Source organism: Trachymyrmex septentrionalis, unplaced genomic scaffold (genome assembly GCF_001594115.1).
Source record: "Trachymyrmex septentrionalis isolate Tsep2-gDNA-1 unplaced genomic scaffold, Tsep1.0 scaffold196, whole genome shotgun sequence".
In the NCBI taxonomy this organism is placed as follows: Eukaryota; Metazoa; Arthropoda; class Insecta; order Hymenoptera; family Formicidae; genus Trachymyrmex; species Trachymyrmex septentrionalis.
In genome coordinates this window covers 350,690-374,976 of record NW_017305135.1, presented here as the reverse complement: position 1 = coordinate 374,976, position 24,287 = coordinate 350,690, and the positions used below count along the sequence as shown (strand labels likewise).

At 36.1% G+C, this 24,287-nt stretch overlaps 2 protein-coding genes across 3 annotated transcripts in view; one reads left to right on the top strand and one right to left on the bottom strand.

Annotated features, from left to right (window-relative positions):
* LOC108747167 (suppressor of lurcher protein 1) overlaps positions 1-2,535 on the bottom strand; it is a 274,868-nt gene extending 272,333 nt beyond the window's left edge. The window contains exons 1-2 of the mRNA XM_018484468.1: positions 2,483-2,535; positions 2,232-2,369 (exon numbers count right to left, since the gene is read on the bottom strand). Of these exons, the coding sequence (XP_018339970.1) occupies positions 2,232-2,318 (87 nt within the window). The 5' untranslated portion in view covers positions 2,319-2,369; positions 2,483-2,535. The remainder of the gene's footprint in view (positions 1-2,231; positions 2,370-2,482) is intronic.
* Positions 1-24,287, top strand: part of LOC108747169 — a 168,600-nt gene that overhangs the window by 128,882 nt on the left and 15,431 nt on the right. Inside the window, exon 1 of one of the 2 annotated variants that reach the window (XM_018484472.1) lies at positions 18,414-18,546. The exons of the other annotated variant lie outside the window; for it this stretch is intronic. The gene's annotated coding sequence lies outside the window, so the exon portion shown is untranslated. Of the gene's footprint in view, positions 1-18,413; positions 18,547-24,287 lie in introns of those variants that run through there. 2 annotated transcript variants of the gene reach the window in all.

Genomic DNA, 24,287 nt, shown 5'->3' with positions numbered 1-24,287 from the left:
AAAAATTGTGAATGTAAGATATCTTTAAAGGCATCGAACTTATGAACTAGCCGATCGATACGTACCATTTAATCTTAAAAGCGGCATTACAACAATCCATACTTCACTTTTATAGTAGAAGCCTTTTCACTAATTTATCCGAGAATAAAGCCTGACAGTGAACTCTGTACACTGTCAGTATAAAAATAGAGAAAGATAGAAAGAGAAAGAAGGCTCATAAAAAAATAAAAATGCCCCAAAGGCTAAAAGTCTACTTTAAAAATGAAAATATTTTCGAAGTATATAGTATACATATAACAAAATAACTGTTATATTGCATAATATTAAACTTTTAAATATAAAGTAAAATATAGCAATAATAAATTGCGTGGCAATTAGATAGATTATCAATGCTATGAAAATATACATAAATCGAAAAATGTTTCTTTTAAATTTTCATGCAAATTTTCTAAAGATTTAAAAAACTCGATTTAAATCCATTTCAAATAATATAAATGTTACACGATTTCCTCGTCGAGCTAAAAAAATATTTATCATGCCGCAACAAAAATAATTCATTAATCAAAAGCACCATACGTCGTCCGTAAATCGGATGCGGGTTTACGGCACCATACTTTCATTTTACCCGTTCTGCTTCCGGACAAATCCTATACATTGTCAATATTGTTATACGTTTAGCCAATGTTTGAAAACACAACACGGCACGCTAATATTAATTGGCAATTGTGTTAGCGTATTCTGTTGTATATGTCAAATGCTCATTTATCGAAATTTGTTCTAATTTTAATTAAGAACGATCAAAACTTTAAGCGATAAAATTTCATAAAACAGACTTTTTCATCAAAATCCAAAAACGAGAAGTAGATAGTCAAATCGCAACATTATTATTCGAATAATTTTAATTAGAGATTACGCGTTTAATAATTACAGCAAAAGAAAACGTCAGTCAAGAAAATCGAAGGGAGTAGAGAAAACTTTTTGTATTTGCTATATATAATATAAATTTCAGCTGTATTAATTTTTTTTTATATCTCTTTCAGCTATATTTCGTCCCGAAATAAAAATATGAAGATTACAGATTTCGCCTAACGTTTCATGAAGCAAAAGAAGGTATTCAATTTAGAAAGTTTCTCGTTCTGTATCAAAAATCCAGATGAGATGCCGATTGTAGAAATCTCTAGTTTTGCTCGATCGAGCAAATCTCATGTCGGGATAATCGATTTGGACTCTATTCGGTCGACCGTACCAGTGATTAGCAGTCATTGGCACGACGTGACGTTTGTTCTCCTCGTGTATCTCCGCCCAAATGAAATGTGGCTTCGTGCGATCACATCGCGGTTTACTCGGATCGAAGGGAGTTACGTCGTGCAAACGATCATACGCCAGTCTTGTGTCAGCAATTCTCTTCTCCCGCTTGCGATTACCAAAGTATGTTGTCGAGTGTCGCTCAGTCGTTGGTTCTACCTTATTATTCATTTAATCGTCTTGCCAATATTCGTTATTTATTATATTCATTTCCAAATATTTCTATCTATCACTTATACAGTTTTAAAAAATTGCTCTTCTTAAATAACAATTCTAATAAACAAACCGCGGATTCGTGTCATAAATGTATGTATAAATGCGTACTCTCTAAATCTTTTGGAGAAATCTTACCTGAACAGACTCAAAATTGAGGCGAAAGAACAGTGAAAATACTACTACTTGTTTAAGAGTGGCGGATTTTTACTCTTTTTACAGTAAGATTTTTTATTTCTTTGGAATGAGAGATTCACTCCAAAGGAGTAAAATCTCAATCCCTTTTTTGGAATGAGATTTCATCTACCCTGGTATTATACTTCAAAAAAAAAAAAAGATTGAGATTTCTCTCCTTTAGAATCTCCTTCGAAAAGAGTAAATCTCTAAAAAGAGTGAAAATCTACCACTCTTGAACAAGATCTTGACTTTTTCTTCAAGACTGGCACTTTAAATGAGATTTTACTCCACGAAATTTAGAGAGTATATGTACAATATAAGTCCATCCTATATTATTGTTTCTACAGTGAAATACCAAATCAAACGTTTTCTAAGATTTCTCAGAAACTAGATAGTCTTCGTTGTCTATACAAATACAAATTAAGGTTTGTTATTCTTTACATTATGGTGTAAATACTATAATGTTATATAATAATATCGTGTAAAAATATTAGAGAAAAATTATAGCGACGAGAATAATTAAAGAATAAACTTACCACTTTTAAACATTTCATCTCATTCCGTATAGCAACTTCTTGCCTCCTCATATGAATCCATGACGTAACGAACTCGGTGCGAGGCATACTCCAACGTCCGCTGACAATTTACACTCGAGATATATTTGCGAAACGGCTCTAAATATAAATAATCAATTTTAAATATGATATCGATTTTTTTGCAAAATAAAACGCAAAGCATTAACGAAACAATGCAAGACGCGGCGAAACTAGGCAAAACGCGTACAAACCACAATCGGAAATGAAAAATAACCCAGAATTGCAAAGACGAATTGCGCACTTATTTCAAAGAAGTGACAATTATAGCATACCGTACCGACGATACTAGGAAACGCCATCTCGTGAAACAAGCAGCAAACATAGAATATATTAGTTCAAAGAATTTGTGTCACGCGGCGCTGCCAGTACATTTACTAAAATCGAACGTAATAAGCGATATATGTGATCAACTGAACAGTAAATGCTCAATCGCACGGAAATAACAGAAATAATTCAATTCCGGTAAAAGGATTAATGTTTATAAAAAAAGAGTTCTAGGTTTTTAATATAATATATCATAGCGGATCCACGAGGGGAAGGCGCCATGAAGATTAATATACCCGCATCCTTGGAGTAACTTTTTTTTTTAATATTGTAGCATAAATATTTATTATATATATATTTGTTATATTATATTTGATATATTTATTTTTACCCCTTCATATCTTGGTTTTTGACACCCTTATTATATACGTTGGATATTTCGTGTTCTGAATTAATTTTCATCACTTTTATAAGTATACAATATAAAAATTATTAAACGATTTTTATGTATATTTTGACATCCTTAGAAAGTAGTTGTAAAGTTGTATGTTTCTAACAAATTGTATATAAATTGTTATAACTAAATATAGTTAACAAAATGAGAAAAATGCACTTTTTTCATACAAAAATGTAAAGGAAAACAAAAATATTTAAAGAAAAATTATTATTTCAATATCTTAAAGTCGACGTTCCAAATTACAAAAGAAAAAATAGTTTAAACTGTTCAAAAAATTTAGTTATTTAATAACTTGAAAATAATGTTTTTTTTTAATATGCATGAATGGCTATAAATTGAAGATATGTTTTTACATTTACATTTTAAGCAATAGATTTTATTATTGCTATTGTGTTAGAAAAACTTTTAATTTATTAGGAAAATGTTTTTTATAACATTACAGACAACATTTAACACAAGAGTGCCAAAAACCAATGTATTTGTAAGGATTAATATGTTGTTCTAGAATAAAATTATTTTCTTAATAATTCGCAAAATATTCCCATGATACAAATGAGAATTAGTTGAAAATAAAGAAAAAAATAAAAATTTTTTTAATTACAAAAAATATACACACAATAAGTCATATGTGACTCAGAGGTGAACTTTGGAGTTATTCTAGTTAAAGGATACGCACGAATTGAGGCCGCCAATGCACAAAACTTGTTCTTTAGATGCCAAACTTTTTTTAGGAATAGAAAAGAGACCGGTATTTGACCAGATGCTCTTATTTCAAAGAAAAGAAATGCACAGGACACAAATAAGTGTGTATCAAGGATTAATATTTCTGAAATACTTAATCACTCTGATTATAGTAAACCTGCGAAGACAGATTTTGAAGAGGGCTACCAATTTTTGATTGCAGAAAGGCAACATATTGACACAGAATTTATATTATCTGACATTGTCAACAAATTGCTGGCAGCAAATTGCTGTCAGAAATGTGACAAAGCCTGTTAGACATGCTATGCCAGATTGGTAGCAGAAACCGAATAAAGTCCTGCATAACCTGACGGCAGATTGAGAGCAGATTGAGAGCAGAACCTGATTCGAGCAAACTCCACTCGATTTCTGCCATCAATCTGCTGGCATAATTTCTCAGCAAGCTTTATCGACAAATCCATAGTCAAATGCGGACACAGATGGCTATGATTTTGTAGTTAAAATCTAATCCAGTTTGCTGCCAATTTGGCCTTAAATTGCTAACATTTTGCTATCAGGGTACAATTCTGATATTTTAAAAATATTTTTTAATTGAAGGAACGCCTAGATATATAAAACCGAGATTTCATTATATTACTTTTTTTGTTAATATAATTTCCGAATCCGCCAATGTAATATGTGCGTAGAATTAAAATTAATTAAAAGTAAAAATTAAAATAGAAAAGAGGAAATTTCAAGAATTCTCAAAATTTCCATTATTTAGTTATGTACTGAAGAAATTAATATTTGCAGCTTACCAATGAAAGATATAGAAAATACAAAATAAATTTATACACACATGTATGTATAATTAAAGTTATCAGTTACATTTAATTATATTGAAAGATTTTAGAAAAAATTCCCGCGTAAATGATCATTTATGATCAAAAATTCATCATGAATGAATCGATATAATTTATTTGTATTCAGTATTTCTGTATTTGAATACGCGTATATAATATATTGACCTTTTCATTAATAATCCAAACACTGTGCATGCAAATGGCCGTGTAAAAGATAAGATTAACAAGATTTGAATTTCTGTTTAATTCCGCAAAGTCGAGAATACAAATAAGAAAATTAAAATTTTATTTCTTTTTATTACTTTTCTCATTTTTTCTGAATTTTATTTTCGTCTTTTTAATATGGAATGATAATTTAATAATTTTTCTGCTTGAAAGCATAAGATTTCACGCGTCTAGTCATTTTACAGTCAAGTCTCGCGATTCAACGTGGACAACACGCATCGTACATTCTAAACTCTTATCGCAAAAGGGCAGGTATACTCCCGAGGTGCAATGCGCCTTTTTCGCTCGCTGTCGCTTCCAAGTAAAATGTTGCCCTTGGTAACATCTACGGTCCACTGCAGTAACGTCAGGCTGCGCTTACAAATCCCAAGTGTTCCGTTTATATTCTTTACTTATTTAACCAAACCTTTTATTATGTGCAATATTGTTTATCCGTGTTTAATTTTTCTGTCTATTTATATATTCGTTGTATGTGTATATTGGAAATTACGATAAATATAAGAAAGGTAACTCACGTTGCTTCTATTGGAATGCTTTATAGTTAACAATAGCTGTCCTTTCTATTAAAATAAAATGTCTATTAACGTCAGCACGTTACGCTTTTAAAGATTCACCGGTCTGTTAACGAAAGACAGGAAATAATCGGATTCACAACAAAAATTCTCTACAATATATGGATCACGCTATTCCTTTTTCCTTGGTAAAATGACTACGGCAAGAATTAATTAGATGAAAGCTTAAAAATATAACTTTTATAGCAAACACATACACCATGCAGTGAATTTTAAAATTAAATTTAAGTGTCAGTTATTTCGTGTGGCATTTTTTGTGATATACGGTTATCGTAACCTCCGTACACTTTTCAATTTTAATACTTGTAGTGTGTTCTCTATTAACTTTTTCATACCACTTATTATTTTATTAATAAGATCCGACAAAAGATATATAGTAAACGACGATGTTCGTAATAGAATTGAATTTTCGAGTAAATTATATTGTAAATGTATTAAAGCAATATTTTATGAAAAAGAGTGTAATGACATTAATGATTAAAATCAATGAAATCGTAAAATCTGAGAGATCGTCTCTTACTTTGCGAAATTACAATAAGAGCTTCCATCGATTAAAGTGCATTTACTTAATTTGCGTGTATAGCGGTTATTCTTTTTGTCACGTTCGTTACGTCGCCGCATCGGAACGAGACAGATCTAATCAAGTCAAACTGAGCGCGCGGTGCGGTTAATTACCTAATCAAGTTAGTATGAACAATCATCGGGATTGCGTAGAATCGACAAAATTTCTGAATCACGTTTTATCGTTTGTCAACTCTCGCTTTTATAAGTTGATTTGTAATATTTTTTTATGTAATAACTAATATCATATATATATTCAAAGCCGCTGATGTCATATAATTTTTTAGGGCGGAATCTCGTTTTAGCGTCGGTAACACTGTTTTAAAAATTGTTTTTTAAAATTGTTGAAAAATCCTTCTATAATAAAATCGCTTCCTGTTTTAACTAAATTTGATTCAAATAAAGTAAATAGAAAGTAATAACAAAAAGAAAGAGAGGAAATGTGTGTGTGTGTGTGTGTAGTACGACCATTTTACGTCGGCGAAAAAATCTTTCGCATTTATCTCCAGCGGCCAGAGAGGGAATCTCGACCGTCGTATCGCTGTGCGAATCGTGCGAAATCCCTCTAAAAATCTCGACTGAGATGGTTTAGAATGGGGAGAACAAAAAGTACACCTTCACGGAAATCTCGTACTACGCTAACGTTACTTGAGTACTCTGACCGTATTCCATATATGTGATAGAATCTCCGTGGGCCACCTTACCAAAATTCTACCAGAAAATATGCGCGACTTAATCCTTCGATAATACGAAAAGGATGAAAGAGCTCGAGGTATCTTTGATTGTAGTCGAAGAAATCGGCCTGTGGCGCAAAAGAGCGACGCTAAAAGGCGAGTAGACTAAAATCTATGAAACATACACCGTTCATACGACAAGATAGAGCTTAATCAGGTTCGACTAGTCGGCAGGTGCGAGCGTCACGCTTGCAAGAATGAGGAACAAGTGGTCTCTCCAAGAAACTACGTGGCTCTGCCATCTTGTACTCGGCGCAAGAAATGCAAGTCCGGATCGGTATCAGACGTCTAGCAAAATATCATCTCGGTAACTTTCTACTTCATATTTCGAAACAATGCGAAACAAAAGATTTTTCATATCGTCACACGCTGTCTAATTAAAAGAGCAATAAACTTCCATTTTGGTTCGACTCAATCTCAGGATTCCATTAATGTTCATGCAGCTTTTCACGAAAAATTCCAGCAGTGCTCGTGTCGATTGATCGCTCGGACTCGCGTAAGTAAACTAATCTTTTACTGTTATGCCAGACAAGTATCCGGAGATTTTTACCGCATTTGTGCCGTGACTGCGCCTATATTTACCGTGGTTCGCGTTCCAGAGAGATGTCTCTCTCTCTCTCTCCCTCCCCCCCTCTCTCTTTCTCGTGAAAAGCAGAGACCCCGTAGAATAGCGTACAGGGTCGGGTCCTCGTTACGATCAGCCTATACGACTGACGTTGATTCGTTCGAGGTGTTCGTGTTAATGGCAACATGTCTCTCTAGTATACCGTTAAAGCCTCCGCAATGCTCACTGAACCTAATTAATGACGCGTTCGCGCTGCGCCGGATATACCACTACGCCTATAAGTGACCAGCTATTGAGGATGGCGCTCTCGAACAAGCGCACGTGCTACCGCTCAACATCCGTCTTACTAGCTGTCACGCTATTACCTACCGCACTTTAACTACTTAGTAGATAGGTATGACCATGAATAGATGGACGGTAGACAGCCGGCACGTGCGAGCGCATGGTGAGATCGTTTGCGCTCATATGTATAATTATCTCCACCTCTTATTCGATCCGTGATCTCGTCGGCTCACTTCCAGATACTCATCGCGCCCCAACGAGCTTTTTCTCCACCAGAATTGCTCATCCGTGACGTCTACGAATGACATAAATCAAACTTATGCGCTTACTCTTCGATCGAGTTGCAAGTAACGTCGAGTAACACTTAAAGTCATTGTAGTCACGTCCGATTCCAAACTCGGGATATGATTAAGTATTCATGTACTTGTATTTAATCATGGGCGAAACACAATGTTCCGCGCACTCATTGGTTACGCTCGAGCAATGATTTATGTATCCCGTATACATTCGCAGAACGTAGCAGAAACGCTGCTTATTACGTTCGCGAAATAGGATAGGGACTTACGTACGTAAAACACGCCAAAACCTGTGATGAACTAGCGACACGTACGTGTTGACTCTACCCAAAATACCGTGTAGGTCTTTTAAGTACTAATTTATTTAGCACCATTACCTGGGTTGCAGTGCTCGTTTGCCAACTGGGATTCCGACACGCACATAATCACTGTGTACGTGCGCCAGAATGGCTCCTCTCATAATGCCGAGACGGCTACGTCTCTTGAGCAATGTCAGGGCGTGGTGCGAAGTTTCGTCTGTTGCGTATAGAAAAGTCGTTGTACCAAGTTACCTGTCATCTCAGGGCGTAGCCGTCTCTCTTTCATCCTTTTTTTTTTCCACATAGCTACAAACGACTCAGGCAACAACGATACGGACAGTATCGCGAAGTTAATGCTTAAATAAGTAACAGGCAGCGCGCGAAGTCATGAGCTGAACAAATAATAGCTACCACTCGATGTGATGGTGTCAATTTATTCTTTTCTTCCTCATCCTCTTGGGTAACGGGCTACCTTGGCCGTCTTGAAACAGCTAATTCAACTCTACCCCGGAAATGGAGACTGCATTTTACCCACTCGAATCAAGAGACGATGTATGCCCGTTGAATACTTCATATGGAAAGCAGATCTTGTGTATGACGAGGACCTTTGATCTCCTTCATCCCCACCGTACACGTCATGATAAGCGTAAAATGTGGGAGCTTCTGTGAAAGCCAATTTATTTCAAGTAGCGTCTATTGTTAAATAAAAAGAGCATAATTTACACAAAGTCGATAGTTCTCCCGCTAATAATATAATTGAGATTTGTTTAATACATAAAATCAGCCTCAATATGAATATAATTCGAATAAAAATAAACCGGGGTTATTTGAGCCGACCTAGGTGTCTTTCGCTAATAAAATAGATTTATTTCAGCATTTGTATTTTAAATAGTATACACTATACTGAGTGAAAAAGTCTCAGTGAATATAAGTTGAAAACTCAACCATTTCTAAGGTATAAACAATTTTATATGTTAGTAATAATAACAATAGGGGCTACAGGAAAGGAGTCAGCGCTAGAACTCAATTGCGCAAATTTTACACAATTTAATCACAAATGTACTTTGAGTCATCATCAGCATAACAATAATAATTACATATAATCTTCCGCAAGTATCGTAGAAAAAACCGATCAATTGCAGACGGAAATGCAGTGGGTATTGTCCTTCCTCAACATCTTGGTATTGTGCCACAGAGCACACTCCTATAGCTCTTTTCATATTGTTGTTATTACTAATTGTTAAGTAAAGGAGTCTTTAATAATTAAATATTTTTATTATTTAATTATTATTTATTAGTTATTATTTGTATGTTGGTATCATAGCTGACTTATTGGCTTCTGCGTGTTATATGCGACGTGAAGATTTACCTCAGTATTTATAATTTTTACAAACCGTGTTTCTAAATGTTCTGCAATTTTTTCCATACACGCTTTGTAATGAAAAGTTTCACCGGGAATCGGTAAATTGTTGACGTTAATCAGCCATTACGATAAGACGGATATTATGGAAGATCACCTCATTGGTTCTGTAATTCTCCCAAAGAGACTATCAGTGCTACTTATCTCAATTTCGATCTTTTTACGTTGTATGCAACAAGTAGAAGAGACAATAACGCAATTATGATACTACGTATAAAATCGTTTATATCTCAGAAACTGTTGAGCTTTCGACTTATGTTCGATAATGCTTTTTTACTCAATACGGTGTGTACTGTCCACATAAATGCTGATTTTTTTTAACACTTTCTATATTTGTTGATGGGATGACGTGTTATTTTTGTACTAATTATTAAATTACTAATACGAATTATTAAAATATGAATTTGAAAGAATTGGTAAGAATATATACAGCAAGTATTTCAAACAAGTTTTTGAATATATGTATCACACGTTCTTATATTTATTAATTCATTGATAACTGTAAAATTATTTGTATTTTTATGAACAGTAAAAATTTAATTTAATTTAATTTATTGTGTATATTAGAATTACATTTTAGAATTACGTTTATATTATATTTATATTAAAAGGTGTAGAAATAATTAAATGCACAAAAAGTGAGGCATCAGTGAACAGCTGTTATTAAGCCTACTAAAATAATTCTAATATAATAGTAAATAAATAAAATAGATATTTTGAAGTTTAACAAGATAATATATAGTACATGACAGAGTTACATATCGAATATTTTTAATACAATTTGAAATTATAAAATAAAATGTTTGCAACAATAAAATTGTAGAAAAAGTACAAGTTACAAATTAACAATTTGATTTAATGGCAAAAAATTAGCCACTGTGATGACAAAATTTCGTCTATCGGAAAAGAAAATAAGGAGGAGAAAAACGGATAGAGGAAGGTAGCAGAGATATTTGGTAGATATATAGAAGAACGAAGCTCTGAATTTGGCGGAGCGACGAAAATGAAAGGATAAGGATTTGTGGTAACGCGTGTCTGAAACTGGAATGGAAGTCGAAATTATAGTGAATAAGATTATATAGATAAAGAGAAGTGTTAGAGCGGAGGAGACGGTAAATAAGACAACATAAATAGAGAATAAAACGTTGTTGAATTTTCAACCAACCAGAGCTTTGATAAAATGGAGAAATGTGACCATATTTGCGGATATTATAAGAAAATCAGAGACAAAAATTCTGTATACGCTGAATATGCTAAAGCTGAATCAAAGCCGGAATATAAACTGTATCAGTGTAATCAAATAAGGAGATTATACGGAGTTGTGATACAAGGAGTTTCTATGAGGTTAAAAGAATGTAACGAAAGAGATATAGAAGGCGAAGGCGTAAATTGCCCAACACTTGGTAATAACGTGATCATTAAATGACGAGAAATTAAAATAAATGCCGAATATTTTTATGGTAGAGGAACGAGGGATTAGCACAGAGTTAATATAGATGTTGAAAGAAGAAAGACGAGACAATTATGAGGATCCTGCGATAAGTAGAGAAGATTTAGAGGGATTCAGATGTACAATATTTGATAAGAGACAGAAAGGGGGAGGGCGAAGAGGAGAGAGAGAGAGAGAGAGAGAGAGAAGTCCATTCCGCCACAAAGTGGACGTCATAGTTTATAGCCGTAGAAGCGGAGGCTTCAGATAAATGAATAGAATGAAAAAGAACTACGTCATTGACGTACACATAGAGTTTAGATGTAAGTGGAATAGAAGCGAGATCAGTAGTAAACGCTGTGAATAATAATGGCCCAAGGACGGAACCTTGATACTCCAGATAAACCGTCACGGGGAGGAGAGAAAGTGAGGAAAGCATTATACAGCAGAATTCTCTAGGAACGATTTGTAACGAAAGAACTTGGGAATAGGGCGGAAAAAGAAACCAAGAGAATGAAGCTTGACAAGAAACAAATCGATTGACGGTGTTGAATGCCTTCGAGAGCGACTATTATAACAATGTCCCACAGTCGAAACCAATATATCATCTGACAAATGAAGAAGTGATGCTACATTGACTGCGAAATCCGGATTGACACCCAGGAATAGCTTGGTATTCCTGAAAAACTCATTCAGCTGCCTAAAGCAAATCCGCTCAGACAGCTTAGATAGGAATAGAAATAAAAAGAAAAAAGGAGGATACGATGTTTAGGAATTAGAATAATTACAGATTGTTTCTAGGAGAGGGAAAGTGCTAATGGGTGATTGAGTGATTGAGAATATAAAGGAGAGGATTGAGACATTGGGGAAGATAAAGTAGGAACATACGATCTGAAAAGTCAAAAGGACCGGCGAAGGTGAGGTTTTATATTCTCGATGATAGTGAAGAGGTCAGAAGCAGTGACAGGTTTGAAGGAAAAGGTTTTGATAGCAATGAGAAAATGATAGGAAGACGAGGGATAAGAGAAGGGAGAAATGGGGAGAGAATCAATAAAGCAATTATTAAAAAGAGATAGATCCCGAAGATGGATAGGTATAAAAAAAAATTGAGAGAATAGTTTCAGCAAAATTGGTGAGAAGAGTTGGAGGAGAGGGATGTAGAGTTAGGAAGATCTTTTCACGACGAATAGCAGATGTTGTATAGTTTGTAAGCTTCTTGTAAAATGTAACGCATCCAATTGATCTCATATTCAGTCCGTCTAAACTTGTTAGGGGCATGAGATTTTAAAATAATAAGTTTATTTACAACCGCATTTAACCACAGGGTAGATCAAGATCGCTCATAAATTTTAATAATTATATTTCAGTCGCAATTACTGCAAGTATATGAAATATATATAAATTTCAACTTTAAAACATCATTAATTTCACGCGATATTACTGATGAATGTTAGAGAAACCCTTATTTACGTAGAAATAGAGAAGCAGAGAATTACAAATTGTATAAGGCAAAGTCAATGCCATGTTATATTTAGGAAACGCGCATGATTTATCGTACTTTGTGTAATATTTATGCACTTTAACAGTCTAAATCAGTAATGCATAGCATATGTAACACATATTAACTTCTGATTATTTCTAAATACTAATTTTGATTGTAAACTATAGATTAAAATAAAATTAAAACAACTAGTCTCACAATGTAAAACGTATGTATACTTTTAAAATTGTTATATGATGAACTGTTTGTACAGACAAAATTACAAGGCTATTTCAAAAGTTTTTTTATACATAATTATACAATTGTTTTTATAAGTTTTTATAAGATGAAAAAAAATTGCTCCCCGATATAAATACTAGGGTCGTTTGAAAAATTTTGAGCCTTAACATGGCATTATTCGTCAAAACCATTCTGGTACTATAATTGTACATGTTTTATAAAATACTTGTGAAAATTGTAGCCATTTTGGACGCTCAGTTGTTGTTTGAGAGTCATTTGTGTCAGTCGATCAGTATATTAATTCGATGAAAATCTATGTCCTCCGAGCCTAATTTTGAGCCTAGGAAACAGAAAAAAATTGTTGGGGATCAAATCTGATGAATACGGTGGGTAGTTAATTAATTTTAACCGCAATTCGTAAATCTTTGTTATGGCGATCGATATTCAATTTTATCCGATTTTTTCCATTTTTACAAAAATATTAACATCGACTGGCACAAATGACTCTCAGACCACAACTGAGCGTCCAAAATGGCTACAATTTTCACAGGTACTGCAAAACATGTACGATTGTAGTACCAGAATAGTTTCGACGAGTATAATATCATCTTTATATTGAGACTCATAACTTTTCAAACGACCCTCGTATCTCACAATTGTCTTTAATTTTGCAATAATCTTTTATTTAATATAAAACTTATAACGAGTAACACTTGATGCAATCTTGATGCCTCATTCTTTTTTTCAAGTAGTCTTCCGAGTAATTTCAACTTTTTTCTTTTCTCTCTCTCTCTCTCTCTCTCTCTTTCTCTTTCTCTATCTATCTCTCTGTCGCTTTCTTTTTGTCTTCGCTTTTCTGCGCGGAACCTCGTTGATCTGCACCAATAATCGCAATATCCGTATACACGATATGATGCGTATTACCATTCCGACGATCCGCCTATGGCCTATAGAAAATAGAAACTAGCTGAAAAATTGAGTATTTAAATGCAAGTGTACAAACATATTAATGTCTGAAATAATTTAAATAGATCATCATATTAGTATTAATGATGACATTAATACTTTCACACAAGAGATGTATTTATAGTATATTTCATCGATCTTTTGTAAGCTATTGTTACAGAAAAACCAATAGACACCTTCGCGAGATATTAATTCAGACATTTTAGAATTTTTATTGCAAGGCTCGCCAAATTGATAAAATATCAAATCATTTACTATTTAATAATACATATGCATATACTTACAAAAGTTTCGATACACGGAAAGAAAAGATTGGCTACTGCAGCAAATTAGATGGTAAAATACGACATAGTATTTTTAATTGATTGCAGCAGCCAATTTTTAATTGCAACAGTTAATTTTTAGTTCCGCTAGTCTATCTGCAATGTCAATATAAGATTTAGATAATCTAATGCAACCGAAAATTGGCTGCTGCAGCCATTTAAAAATGCTATGCCATATTCAACCAATTTTTTTTCTTTTAATGTACCATTAATGCAATATATTTGCAAAAAAAAAATTTAATATGTATTTACACAAAAAAATTTTTTTAATTTCCACAAATTAAATTTAAAATGCAAAATAAATATTGTTTAAACAAATGTTTATACAACATTCACTGATAGATTGTTTGAATCGATATTAAATATTGACATGAATATATTATTGCTAATCGCGCGAGTCTGATTTTTCATGAATTCGCTCACGTTAGCCGGTGGTATCTACCAGCGTATGCACCACTTTCGAACTTTTGACCTGAAAACGAAGAGTACAGTCGCATGGGAAGCACGTAGCCGTAAGTTAGCACGAGGTCTGTGGAAGAGAGACGCCACTGAATCTCGTTCAAAGTTCAGAGGTACTCACACGACCCCCAGGGCAAAGGTACCATGCAAGTGAAGTATCTATATGCACCTGAAATTCAACGGTATCATCACCGAGTTCTTCATTGTTGAAGGCTTTACTGTGGAGTAACGTTTAAATTTATGATAATAATTACTTATTATTCACTTTAAATGGATAGAAACATTTAAAAAGTTAAAGAGCTTAAGGATTATGTAATTGCTAAACTAGCGTTGATCAGATAATAATTATGTCATATTAAATGGAAAACTAACTATATCATATAAAATGATAAAATAACTACAAATATTTTCTAATTATAATCTTTTTACATGCTATTTTAATATTTGTGTTGATTTGTTCATATTTTCCCGGAAAAAAATGTTATATATATAATTAATAAATTTTATAATTAATACATTTTTTCCCAGATCATTTAATGTTAATGTTGTTTCTACGTTTGAGATGTCAAAAAAGATAATATATACTTGTAATGTATAATGATAATGTATACTCATTTCTGCAAGAAAAGGTCAAGAATATCTTGGTTGTTCGGCGATTGTTCGTCAAGTTATGTCGACTTGATACAATGTTCGCAGATTTGCCGTTATTGATCGGCATTACAAATCAACGTCAATAATTATAACTCAAAATAATCGAGAACATTGATTTTATTTTACCTCCAAACATAAATAATTTAGAACGAAAGAAGTGAGACACGATTTAAAATTTAAAGCACTTCTGTTCCAAATCACAGAAATTGTTCGTTCGTGGTAAACTACACAATTAATATACATGACGTCGCGCAGCATTAGGTAATTTTCTACATCGCCTGTGATAGAACAACTTGCTTTTTGATTAACCACGCTCATTGATATGCACCTGACAGCGTTAAGAACCTTCGCCGATACAAGAGAACAAGACAATGGCTTGCGACCCTGTTTCGTGACGTGCGAACGAAAATGCGCATCACGTGCTCCCGGACGTGGTCTGTGGCTGCTAGCGCGTTTGAAGGATCAACAATTCGAATCAATGATCTGTAGATACCAATAGAATTATGAAGAGAAAAATGAGAGCTGGATGAAAGAGCGCTGATTTGCAAAGCCGTTCATTAATATTTAAAATGATCAAGATAATATGCGTATCAAGATGATACGTATAAAATAGCTGCATAATTAACTAGATAATACGTATAAAATAGCTGCATAATTACACTTAGAAAATAAAACATATTAGTGATGGCAACCGCAAAGATATCAACTATGTTTCATATATGTAGAATTAATGTTAATTAATATTTAGCTAAATAAACTGTTTTTATAATTATTGTAATAATTGATGAAATAATTTATTAAGTGATGAATATAAATTGGGCAATTAGGATTTTTCATCTCCTAAATAATCTAAGTATATTATATCATTAGGTGCGATTCACTTTATGCTGCAAATACTTTGAAACATTCTTCGATTGGTTGATTCGTTAAAATTCTTTCTTCCGATTTGTCAATAAAACATTTGCACCGTTAAATGAATCGCACCAATTGTTACACTATTTATCAAACATTTTTATAAAGAGCCGAAGATATGGCGGTAAACTAGTTATGTTTGAAACTGCGCTTAAATTCTTCTGGAAATTTGGAGTTACGTGATCATATTTTACGTAAGAAACGTCGAGAACATCTCGCCATAGAGCATTCTGCTCTCAAAGACGAGATGGTAGGAAAGACTAGATAGCAAAGAGAGAAGTACGGCCTTTTAGGGCAGTTAAGTGCACCATGCTTCAACTCGTACTTCATTCTCGCTTCTTGATCTGTACCTCGCCTCAGATCAGATTGAATCAACCATTCTGCCCTGCCTCTCGCACGACGCGCGAGATAAACGCGCTTATGTGGACGATCTTGCGATCCCGATCCTTCTTAGAACGTGCAAACTGGCAAGGGACTGCACCACGAGTTTTTAGAGTGCAATGCGTGAAAACGGAAAACGCTCCTTTTCTTTTTACTTGTGAAGACATTTATCGCGAATAGCAGCAACGCTCTAGCCAAGCTGAGTTAGCTGCAACAATTTTGTATTCGTAAAGCGTGAAGGATTATATCTAATGAATGATTTGAAATCAAAAGGTACGTTTGATAGAAAAAAATATTGAATGAAGTAAGGAACGGAAAAGAATGGAAAAGAAAGTAGAAAAGGATGAAATAACTATGATGGTGAGAAGAGTGAGAAGTGGAATTCGCAATTCATTCGAAATTATCCCAGTCTTACTCGAGAGACCGACGATCGAAAATCACCGACTAACGTTAACGTTAATGACGATTACCTAGTTCGATAAATTTGACAATTGCTCTAATTTTCGGGAGATACAGTTGATGTAATCGTGAAAATTGATAGCGAAAAGCAACATTAATTCGCGAAAAAAAAAACAGTGGAACTTCTGACAAACTTCGTAGAATCTTCGACAGACGATTCACGTTGAATGGTCATCGAGACATTTAAGCGTGACTGCGTGTAGAGCGACATAAGCTAAGCTCCGAAGCAAAGAAACGTGACGCAACGCGCTGTTAGAGGAAGCAAGTTTTTCCTCTGGAATGTAGGACGCAAGCTCAGTTAAGATTCCGCGAAGGATCATAAGGTAACAGGCGTCCTTCCTTCCGTCGCGTATCTCTGACGTGCACTCACGTGATCTAACATCACACATTCGTGAAGGCACGCCGTCGAGTGACGAAGACCCTCCGGAACGGGAACGGGGGCTGCGATTGATCGATTTTCGAAGGGATCCGAAGAATGCCGACGAAACGGCAGTGGCGTCGATGGCAGTGGCGTAGTTTTCGGTAAATATGTCGAAGGCTCCGCAAAAGATGCGGAGCAATGTCGTTGCCCTCTTCTCCTCGGTCTGCTCGTCTGTCCGGCTCCACCACTGCCATCGCCGTCGTCGCCGCCGCCGCCGCCGCCGTTGTCCAGTTCGTCCTCTTTCTCTATCTTCACTCGTCGCTTTTTCACTCTCTCTCATGATACGCTGCCACCGGCCACCATCCACCGCCACTACCACCACCGTCGTTGCCGCCGCCGTCGCCGGTCGCGTCGCTGCTTCTGCCGTCGCTTCCTCCGCTACGGGTACGTACTATCCCTGTCCCCTCCGCGAGACTATCCTCTTATTCCCACTCCTTCTCTGGAGCACCTGTCGTACCAGGGAGTTCGGCGAGCGTTAGGGGCGCTCGATGGAGGTAAGTAGATGGTGGGTTATATCAGTCGGCGGAATATCTTCGTCACGAGCGGGAACGCGAGCTCGCCGGTGTGGTAAACGCGGTGTAGAGAAGGAACGCGAATCGAGTGTGGAAAACATTGTTATTTACGCCAGCTGTACCCGAGTCGCCGCGAATCACTTCCGTTCCGTCGCGTAAAGTAGTTTGAATTAAAAAGGGAAGAAAGAAAAAAAAACCAAACAAAAAAGATCGCTAGTGCCTTTTACGAAACAGCCGTTTTGAGAAATTAAAAGTATATTCCGTTATTATACGGGCACGGAATTATCCGCCATTCGGCTATTTTTCCGGTCGAGATAACCGCGTGTTATTTCCGCGATAAGACACAGACACGTTCCGGTAAGTTGCAGTCGCACGATGACCGCGACCACGACCGCGCCAAGGTAAATGCCAGCAAGGAGGTCACGGCGCCGGTGAATTGTGTTTTAAGTGCGCCAAGCGACTTATCCGCGTCTACGAAGAAATTTCATCATTAGTAGTGCACACGACGGTGAACAGACGTACGGTCCGATATCGTGTAGCATCTGAACGGTTAATATTAACGTAAGGGGAAGAAATTAAAGAAAAAATATACCACGCCTCTCTCCCTCTCTCTCTCTCTCTCTCTCTCTCTCTCTCTCTCTCTCTCTCTCTCTCTCTCTCTCTCTCTGTCGTAGTAACGTTTTCCGGAAACGAGACGGAAAGCGAAATAATAAGATAATAAGAAGACTGCCGGGATGCTGCACGAGGAGCTATTGAGCTCCAGCTAACACGTGGCGATTACGCGCACACTCCGCAGTTGCACGGTGAGTCCTACTATTGCGAACTGTTACTACTGTTCAACCAATTCGCGGAATGACCTTGTATAAAATTTTCTGCTAAAATGTCCGATGTCAAATTGTCTCTGCGCCATTGCACGATTATCTTCTTGAAAAATTTAAATGTAAAATTCACAAATATATATGTTAATATATATATATGTAAAATAGAGATAATGATGATTAATCTTCGAAATCGATTTATAGCACAATCATTATTGTGACCATTAAGTATACGACGTCGATCATTAAATGATCGCACAATAAGCGTTCCTCATGCTGCTCGTGCTGCATAAAATGTAAAAGCAGCGTTCTAACGATATTTAACGGTAATCCTGATTAGTGTTGCAAAACATCGTAATGTCTGTCGGGAACGTTAATTTGCATCGAAATCAATTTAAATGGAGTCGCAATATTACAAAGTCGCATATCATGCGTATCGTTCCACGTGATATGAGAAGGATCAAGCATCGAAGGAATGAATTACTTGCGATCCGCACCCGCATGATCTGCTTACCGATGTAAACGCGTGCGAATAGAATGACCGCGCCGAAACAATCGGGTGGATAAGGTTCTTGTATGAGGAAATTGGGAGGGGAGAGAATGTGGTCGGTCGACAGGCAAGGAGGCCTCACTAAATTTTCGTACCGCTGGTCCGGACGCAATGTGCCTGAGATCCCCACGTGCTTTTAAACCTCTCTTCATCTCTCTCTCTCTCTCTCTCTCTCTCTTCATCTCTCTCTCTCTCCCCCCTCTCTCCCTCTCTCTCCCTCTCTCTCTTTTACTTCATCTCCTTATATTCGTTCATCTTTACCTCACTCTTTCGTTGACCGCTTTTCTCCTCATCGCTTCTTTCTCTTGCACGGATAAAGACTTCGTTCCAGCGGATCATCGGCTTCACTCTCCTCTCTACGCTCCTTTCTTTTTCCCTTTCTTTACCCCTCTCTCTCTCTCTCTCTCTCTCTCTCCCTCCCTCTCTCCTGCCCCCCCCCTCTCTCTCTTCCTCACTGTCTCTACTCTCATCGGTCTTTATTCCTCTCTTCTGTCTCTTCGGAGTCGAACTGATCAGCCAACCGCTCTTTACAAAGCCCCGAGACGGCAAGGAGTTAGCGCGCGCATTCCGGTTAGCGGTCCACCGAACGCATCGCCGTTACTGCTTCTTCAGCTACTGCCGTTGTTGCCCTCGTGTCTGTCGCCATCGTCTCACCATGAAAATGTCGGTCAACCCTTACTTTCTCAATATAGAAGAGGGCAGACCTAGCTGGTTGCACACATAGATCCGTGCAATTGAATCCATGGCGAAGAATTGATAATTAGATGAGAATTTTAGCGGCGGAATTGACCCTCTTGAAACTGGCGAGAAAGATAGATCTTGATTTTTACAGAAATATGTTATACGGTGCGTAATTACGTAGCAGTGATATAGGGTTGACTGAATCAATGTTTTTCTTTTTTTTTCTACATAATACATTTCTACGTAATAGACATTTAAATCATTACTTTCATTACGTGAACTAACCAGATGGCATCTCCTGTTGCGGAATTAATGGATTCAATATGATTGATTTCGCAAGTGCTTTTTGCAAACGCGTCTAATATGTTACTAGGTGAATTTGCACTGCGAGCACTGCCGAGATACAAAATACACGAGTATATGTGAACCGGATCCGAATGAGCTCGCATGTATACGCATGTATTGCGGATGCGAATTTATACGTGTGTACGTATATGCAACGTATATGCAACGAGCAAGACAGAACTTCCGTGAATCACTGATTACGTATGTATGTACGGCGCCATTCGAAATTGTGTCAGATGTTTTTGCGCGCTATTTGCTATTCGCGTTTAGGAAAGGAAATAATGTCTCTCCAAAAGCAAATTAGTAGCGAATCGCGTGTGCGTAGGTTGTTTTATCACTTTGAGGGATCTACGTTATAATACATTTCATTTTATACGCGTAACTCTTGACTTTTATTACGTGCTTGCCTATTGTAAATTAGATGAAATGATACTATCATTGGAGGATACGAGAAATGGAAGAATTAAAATATAATAATCTTTTGAAACGACTGCATTTTAATGATATATATATATATATATATATATATATAGGCCAGGCTTTTCATTTCTGGGATGGACTGCACTTACGTGCACATACCAGCCTCGCGAAATTCACGGTTCGAACGGCAGGCATTCTTTTCGAAATTTGCATCGAAATAAGTCGCCGAACGTCCGTTTGCCCTCTCCGCCCATCGTTGCCGAGCAAAAGGAGTACGCTAACGGTTTTCGAACAGGTGTCATCTCTTTTTTCCGCGCTTCATGAAATATTCACCAGGCATACGATTACGTTAGTACGGGCCGCGCTAATCCATCCGTCGACGACGACGTCGGAGAATTCAGACTTCGCCGCAAACGTCTTGAAATCGCGCCCGACATAACTTTGCATTCGTTCGCCAGTGTAATTCCTTAACGAATTAACATTACTGTGTCGCAACTTCGCCTATTTGTACGGCAAGATACCGGTATGTGCCGTGGGAATAACGATCGTTTATATTTCCCCGACAATACTGGGAGCTATCAATCGTTTAAAATGAATTGCTTTAAATGAATGCTTGATCCAAAGAGACTCTCCTCCTCGTAAGAATGATGACTCTCTCGAATTAAAGACTCGATAATCTTCTATAAGGATAACACATAAAGTATGATATTTGAAAATTATTAATATATATTTTATCGATTAAAAATAAATATCGCTCGTTAAATAATAATATAATATGTACTTTAATACAAATAAAGGTATTGTTTTTATTTCTATTTGTCTCTCGTTAGCATTCTTTTTTTTTTAATATATATTATATTTTATGAAAACAATGTGAAATATTGAACATCGAACTCTTCTTTCGTTTTTATTTTCAAAACTCTTTTAGATCTATTAAGATATTATTATAACTTGAGCCAGCTTTATTTATACACACATATATATATATATATATATATATATATATATACACACTACATGTACTAACATTATAATATCATAATATTTTAATAACATTCTAAATGAAACCGTTAAAAAACGTAAATGTATATGAAAATGAAATTCAATCTTTCCTTATCGACTTTGTCAACATTCACGTCCGCACGGTTGTAAAATATCGCAGTCATCTGTTTATGGCGCATATTCTATTGTTTCGCATTCGAATATTTACACCGACAAGGACTATTACTCTATAACGTATATTAATCACCGATTCCTGGTTCGTATCATAGTTCGTGAAACACATATCCACAGTGTTATCGCATTTCAAGATATCAATAGAGCGTGATTTTTCGATACTTTGTATATTGAATCACAACGCTACATCCGCGAAATAACAACAAACTTTAATTACGAATGAATCGTTTTGTTCATATGCTCTAAATATTATCTTTATATTTATTAATTATCTGCATTCAATCTGTCTCTGCCTGTACCAGTGATAAAAAAATATCGAAAAGATTGTCATCGACGCACACAATACTTATAATTTTATATAAATGCTTGCGAGATCAAAATAACAAGTATCGAGAATATTTTTTATTAATAAATCGAACCACTCAGCATGATGTGTTTAAGCTAGATACGTCAAATGTGTCGAATGCGACGGAAATAATTATAAAGTCCTAATCCCGTTCAAATTACAATTTTAATTAATTTCCTCTCTTGACGTAAAGGTATAACTAATTATGTAGTCCTCGCAGCCGCGATATACCGTTAAACAAATATAATATCGATAAAAGTCATTCATCGGCAACACGCCAAAGGAGAGAAAAAAAGAAAAAAAAAGTACCTAAAAAGTGATTATCGATGAAACAATATTAACGACGTGGAATATTAAGAACTTTATAACGGGCGTCGATATCTAAATTACATGCGAAACGTGACTCGTTAAGAAATCATCTACGGCGCTCGTACAGATGTTTCACAATACACACACCAAAATTTTACTTATATATAGTTAGACCAATACTTGAACATTTAACCGAACGAACACGTTCTCACGTGTATACGAGTTCCCGGCTCAACATCCATTATTATTCGCACGCGTGCGTTACTTTACAAATGTGAAAGCGCTATAGGATCGCCCAGGAAGTAACTGTTACGCCATTCCGCCTGAATTTTTCATTTGCTCAACGAATATAAGAATGCTCGACGACGTCATTCGACGAAATACATATATCGCGTTATTAAATTGCTCCCCTCCGTATTTGCAGTAGGACGCTCGAAGGAAGTGCGTTTATCGCCGAGGTGTCGATAACTATACGGCTGCCAGCAACCACAGTTTCTCAACCCTGTATTTATCCATAATCGCATCGCGTGTGCACACGCGTGACGTGCCGTGCACGCGTGTACACGTTCTCTCTACACGCGCTATTTCTCATCGGGCAGACATTCCGCACGCGATAATTGTCCCCGGTCGTTTCCGTCGCGGCGACGATCTCATTGGGTCGCGCATTAACCGTTAATGTTAACATAACCGATCTCGATCGCGGTGAATGGATCGTAAAGTCAATTACTCGCGCGCGGTTACGACCGAATCCCAGCACCGCCACCGCCACCGCCACCGCATCGGTAAGCTCATTTCGCTTACCCGTATCCTTTTCGATTTGCCGAGTAATAAATTCCCGAGCACACGCAATGCGCAACGCACATAGCAGCAGTAGCAGCAGCAGCAGGGGAGGAAGAAAGGGCTGCGCGATCAAATGGAATGATCCAAAGGATTATACCGTGCTTGAGCGAAACGATAAGTTTCAACGTGTCTAGCGTCATTGGCCGATCAATGCGCGGTTAATTTATCGCGTTTATATTTCATAATAACCATAATTGTGCCGTGCGCGCAAGCTCAATGCGATCGAAGATTTCTATATTGTGTACCGTGTGTTATTTTTACGTGGAGGAACCTGCGCGTGGATCGGAGTATAACGGTACGGTATCATAATCGAATCATATAAGAAATGAATTAACGATGCAATCTACTCTTTCATCAAATCGATATACCGCGATACTTCCCTTTCTATTCTGTTTTAACGATATATACGATGTATTAATATACGTGGGATATACTATCTTCGAGATCAACGAACTTGTAAGATTGTTGCAACATCAGCGCGTTGATGACACGCGCTTATTAGTTATTCTTATAATGTAGTTTATCCAGATGAACTGTACCCTCCTCCATTCTCCTCCATTGTGTTCTACAATGCAATCGGAACATGAAAAAGGAAAGTGATGATTTCATGCGGGAGGATTAATACTTTATACGATACTATAAACAAAGATGAATTTACATCGTTAATTGCACGTTAATTCTTCAAAGCGCAGTAATATAAATTATATGTGTATAAATATTTAATATTAAATCTAACGCTTACTGAACATTTTCTGCAAGTTCCTGAAAAGTTTCGAAATGTGAAATATGAATAATCAGAACAGGAGTGCGCAGAGAGAATTCTTTTTAATAATACTGTCAATATATATTCGTATTGTATATTTGCATTATATGATTAACATAATTTCTAGATTTTTCTAGAAGTAAATGAGTGATCGAGCATATTATTATGATGGGTAGAGTAAAGAATATCTACGTACAGAAAAGTATTAGAAAAGAAATCTATACGGTATTTGAAAGATAGAAAGAATTCTGTTAAAAATAGTGCTAAAAATTTTGTATAACTACTTCCGCGATAAT